The 5,670-nt window shown below is 36.3% G+C and overlaps 1 protein-coding gene across 1 annotated transcript; it reads left to right on the top strand.

Annotated features, from left to right (window-relative positions):
• Positions 1-2,922: 2,922 nt before the first annotated feature.
• LOC122001990 (fasciclin-like arabinogalactan protein 1) lies at positions 2,923-4,127 on the top strand. The gene has a single exon (XM_042557004.1). The coding sequence runs from the start codon at positions 3,142-3,144 to the stop codon at positions 4,018-4,020; it is 879 nt and encodes a 292-aa protein (XP_042412938.1). The 5' UTR covers positions 2,923-3,141; the 3' UTR covers positions 4,021-4,127.
• The last annotated feature ends 1,543 nt before the right edge of the window (positions 4,128-5,670 follow it).

Genomic DNA, 5,670 nt, shown 5'->3' with positions numbered 1-5,670 from the left:
TAAGTGTCATGATTCTTGTAAGATTGAGCAAATATAAATTACAACCCATGAGAGATGATAGTTGAGATTTGTTACTAAATGAAGTTTCTTTATTTTGTGTTAAATATGGGATAGTCACCCCGCACATGAAAGACTTGTTAGTCTTTCATGGGAGATCACGATGGAATATTAAAAGAAGATAAATCTTCACTATTATCACGTTGAAATATTTTATATAGTGATAGATTTGCATCTTCAAGAGTTGAACAATCGCTTTAACAAGGTGAACACAGAGTTATTGTTATGTATGACTTGTCATGACCCATCAAATTCATACTTGATTATGATAAGAGAAAAGTGTTTTAATTTGCTTAGTTTTATCCATCTAATTTCTCTCTCATGGATAGGGCTGTAAATGAACCAAGCATTCGTGAACAATCTTGGTGTTCGGCTTGGTAAGAGTTTGTTTATGTTCATTCAATATATATAAGATTAATTAAACAAACAAGCTTGAACAGCTCGTTAAGCTAAATAAACAAGCTTGAACACATATGTGTTCAGCTCGTTAACGTTCGTGAACAATGTTCATGAACTATATTTATTAATAAAATTCTTTTCAATATGCTAAATAAACAATAAAATAAAATAAATACATTTAAATTATCAATCTTAATAATCAATCAAACAATTAAAAGTTTCAAACAATCAAACAAACTTGAATTGAGAGCTTGATAACATCTAAACAAACCAAGCTCAAACCAACCTCAAGGCAAGTTCGAACCAAGCTCAAGCCAAGCTTCAAACAAGCTCAAGCTTATAAAAAATAAACCAAGTCAAGCTTGAACACTGATTTCAAAAGCTTGGTTCATTTTAAGCTCGGCTCGACTCGGCTCGATTATCTTATCAAATAAGCTTGAACACCCCAAAGCTCGGCTCGGCTCGACTTGTTTACAGCCCTACTCATGGAGTTAATACATCTTAAGCGCCAATTTGATAACTTTATTTTTAGCATACAAAGTAGAAATCAATAATTTGAGGCGGGTAGGATTAGCGAGCTTTTTAAAAGGATGATTCAATTGAAGAAACATCAAATGTATCATTTGATATATTTACTTTTTGAAGTTAGTATTGTTACATTATTATCCGTTGCAACTATAAATGTAAATAGAGTATTTTTAATAATGAAAATCGGGCTACGCCATTTAGCAAGATGAAGAGAGAGCATGATTTGATCGTGAGGCCAGCTGCTCCTGCAACAAGGCTTTTATGATTAAAATTATAGCTCACAATGATGCGCTATCATTTTTGAAACGGATGTTTTTGGAATTCATAATTTTCTCCTACACAGATGACTAAGGCAAAAGGAATTATTCTTTATCAATTCTCCTTGTAATGCTTGGCGAGTTGTATCTAGGTGCAGGCTTATGTTTTTTTATTTCTTTTTGAAATGTTTGGTGATGGCTAGCCATGCATGTATACAAAAGCTGCTTTAAATTCTATTTTATTTTTCAAAAATTCTTTGGCTTTCACCTGCACCATTAATGGACTCAGTTTCAAAGGGCTATGAGTTTTTTTCCATGTATTTATGCCTTTTTAGAAAGCACACCATTTAAATTTTATGTATCATAGTAAAATCCTTTTTGGGGAAAAAAAATTAAAAGACGCTCCAAATTGTATAAATAGTCAAAAAAAAAATGTCCTGAAAGCTACCATAGAACATATAAAAGTTCCTATTATGTAACTACTTAGTTAGACAACTGGTTTAAAATAATTTTAATTAATTTTAAGTGATTTTAATAAAATTTAAATATTTTGATTAAGTTGTTAAAAAGTATTATAATATAATAGTATTGAGAGTTTAGGATTTAAGGTTTAATATTTTAAAATTTAATATTTAATTATACTGTATAAAAGTTATATGGTAGTTATTATAGTATGTAGAAATTACATGACAACTATTACAATGTGAAAATTTTATTTTAAAATTTAGTATTTAGAATTTAAATTTTTAAAATTTAAGATTAAACTATAATATATAGAAGTTACCCGGTAATTACTATAGTATATAAAAATTACTTGATAGTTGATGTAATATGAAAAATTAATTATTTCACTGAAACCTTCTAAAATTATTATATTAAAATATTTTTTATTAACTTAGTTAAAAATATTTAGCTTTATTAAAATTATTTTAAATTAATTAAAATTATTTAAAAATAATTATAGTAAAAATTATTTAATAGATGCTATAATATTACAATATTATATTAAATATTATATATTGTAACAATTACTTAATGGTAATAGAATTTAGTTATAGTCTACAATAACGCTGGAAGTAAAGGTATACTCAGACTAAAATACTTCTAAGTTTTTTATTTTTTATTTTTAAAAAAATATGCTCTTTTATAATTTACATAATTTAGGTGGGTTTTTTGCCAATTGTTTTTTTCATACTTAATGTCCTCTCAGAGCGTTTTACAATCGAGTCATCGCACATGATGGAATTAATCGTCGTCGCGCGGGACAGTTCATTGTCGGTGCTGCTTTTGTGTTCTTTCTGTTTTTATTCCATATATTTCACGGTGGTGTAGACCACAAGATCAAAAATGGACGGCATGGTGATCACTTTCACGATGATGGAATCCCAGGCCCACTTTAACTACCCTCCTTTTAAAAATTTCAAACAAGACAAAATCATCTTTCTGTTTTTTTTAGAGAAAAAAAAAACAAGAAATGCTCATTTCTTATTAGCTGCAGGTGAATAATTAGCTGTGTCAATGATTTATTTAAGAATCTCCAGAAGATTTGCGCGTTGTTCATGTCCGTTCCGTGTTCGAGGCCGACACGTATTCATCTATTTAATTGACAAAATACAATTTAGAAATTCCAATTGAATTTTGGAAGCCTTGTCATGCAGCAAGTGCGAGTGAGTAAAGGTCATGGCTTCGTTGTCACTCTAGTCATGCGGCATGTCACGTGTACCAGAGCAGTCTTTGGACCATCCCAAATCCGAGTAACACAAGTCTGGACAATTACCATCTTCTTACTCTCTTTTTGCCCCCTGAATTGAGGGCGGCCACCGTCACTTCCTCCTCTTCCTTACTCTTCTAAAATTCCACTCGTTCTCTCACTCTGAAGAACGAACTGCCTGCTGAAGCTATGAGGGTGAGGCAACAGCGGTTCCCTTTCATCACATTGTTGTTACTCTGTTTTCCCCTTTTCCAGGCTGCCGCTGCCAGCACCGTCAGATCCAGCCATGCCTCCCTTGACGAGATCCACAGCCGAGTCCTCGCTGCCAGATCTGCCGCCGCCAAGGCGCCTGCTGCTCCCGCCGCCCCTGATGCTCCGGTAAACCTCACATCTCTCATGGCCAGAAAGGGATGCGCCGCCTTCGCCAACCTTCTCGCCTCCACCTCCGACGCGGCCCAGGCTTTCGCCAGCAGCGTCGACGGCGGCCTCACCGCCTTCTGCCCCATCGACCAGGTCATGAAGCCCTTCCTCCCCACATTCAAGAATCTCACCCCCGACGGCAAGCTCTCCCTCATACTCTACCACGCGCTTCCCGTCTACTACTCCATCGCCTCCCTCCGGACCGGCAACGGCGTCGTCAACACCCTCGCCACCGACGGCACCGCCAAGAACTACAACCTCACAGTCCAGAACGAGGGCGAGCAGGTGACTCTCAAGACGCGGCTAACCGTCGCCACCATCACCGCCACGCTCATTGACAAGGACCCTTTGGCCGTCTACGCCGTCGATGAGGTGCTGCGGCCGGAAGAGCTGTTCAAACCTGTCGAGTCGACGGCGCCGACCCCGGCCCCAGCCCAGGCCCCGGCACCGGAGGCCCCGAAGAAGAAGAAGAAGAAGGCCCCTAAAGCAGGGAAATCGGAAAAGGCGTTGGCCCCAGCGGGGCCACAGGAGCAGCCGGGGGATCAGAAGGCCGCCGATGAGAGCGCCGCAGCTAGGAATGGGTTGTCGATGGTGATGGCCATGCCGGTGGCGACCGCAGCGCTGGCGATGGCAGTTTCCCTTTTTTAAGTATTCAAGTTTAGTGAGTGCAAGCTTCGGTTGCTGTTCTGTAATTTCATCAAGAAGACAAATAATATTGATTTGTCTTTTTTTGTTTTCTCACTTTTTTTTTATTATATTTCGTGGTTCATTGTTGTTGCTGTGTGTATTGATTGCACTGGGAAATTGATAGATCTGTATGAACGGACGGTATCATTGAATGGATTATATATACATTTTTTAAAAAATATTCCTTTTTCTTTAACATTTTCACAATTTACAGTATAATTACAAGACAATCGAAATAGAATTTGAGTGCATGGGGACTCATCCAATTCAAAAACACCTCTTCTCGAAGCAAATCTTTGCATCTTCTCTGTCCATTCAAGAATGAAAATTTGTCGGCAATTTATCATAAGGTAATAAGATGTACATGATATATTGTATTTACCAAAAAGTACATCATCATTTGGTATTTATCAAAAGACGCAGTTTACTAAAATCAATTTCCAGATTACCCCTCTGGCTAACTTGACAACCGCTTTTTTCAAACACAATTTTCCATGCATCCAAGTCGAAATTAGAATTGAAAAATATTTTATGATTCGGATGCATGTCTTCTCACCGTCTCTCTCCCTCCATCCCTCTGCGTGATGTTATAAACTTGAAAGAAATATAAACTCTACGCTTGTCATTACTGCTCGTGCTGGTTGGCGGGATTGCAATATATCAATTAGGTTTATGGCATAATGGTGTAAGTGTTGCTAGAGGATACCAAGGACAAATTAAGTTAAGAACGTCAGCCAAAAAAGACAAACTTCTTGCAAGAGGGAAATTAGTAGAAGCACACATTTAAAGATTTAGACATGTATATATTAATTCTTTTACTGTAAATTAGGGTAGTGATGGTAAATAACAATGATAGTATTGGTGGGAAGGATGGCGGGAAAAAGTGTTGTTATGGTTTATTTTGGTTGTGTAGAGAATAAATATTTAATAACACCTGAATTATGATGTAATAGAAGACTTAATCGATTTAAGTCTTGTTAGTTTCTGACGTTGATAGTTTAGTTGGGCTAAAATTTTTTTATTTATGGTTTAGGGTTTAGTCAGTGATGGTCCTAATTTACAAGAAGTATCTGCTTCAAAAGGGGGTCTGATATCATCGACATCAGGCCCAACGTGTTGTGTGGTTAAAACTTTGCTTTTACATCAGATAGTTCTTTTCCTCGCTCATCCCTTCCTAGTTTGAGCAAAATTGCAATTTAACTACAACAATAGATTATGTAGTTGCAAAATTACTAAATTAGTTTATAATTTATTTATCAGGGATGATCATATAACTGAAGAAATTCTCTCTGAGATATGGAATACTCTTGATGCAAATTCTAGCATTGGACATGCAGCTAATGTAGGAGAAGTATCCAGAATAAATATTCCATCATCTTCGCAGTATAGTTGTGTGGCTAACACAAATAAAAATACAAGCAGTAATTTTACATTTGATCTAAATGAAGAAACTAGTATTCAAGAAGATGAGGTTCTGAACCCGTGTGCAACACTTGTTGATTACTTGGAGTGAGGAGGAAGGGTATTATAACCGAAATGGAGAGGAGATGCAATGCAATATAGATGTACAAGAATTCTTTGCTGATGATATGCAGATTGAACAATATGAAA

This window comes from Zingiber officinale, chromosome 7A (genome assembly GCF_018446385.1).
Source record: "Zingiber officinale cultivar Zhangliang chromosome 7A, Zo_v1.1, whole genome shotgun sequence".
Taxonomy (NCBI): Eukaryota; Viridiplantae; Streptophyta; class Magnoliopsida; order Zingiberales; family Zingiberaceae; genus Zingiber; species Zingiber officinale.
The sequence above is the reverse complement of the archived record's forward strand: the minus strand, read 5'-3'. Positions and strand labels throughout refer to the sequence as shown.

What these genes read in the sequence shown, in the direction of transcription:
- LOC122001990 (XM_042557004.1), top strand. Translation starts at nt 3,142, where the DNA reads ATGAGGGTGAGGCAACAGCGGTTCCCTTTCATCACATTGTTGTTACTC.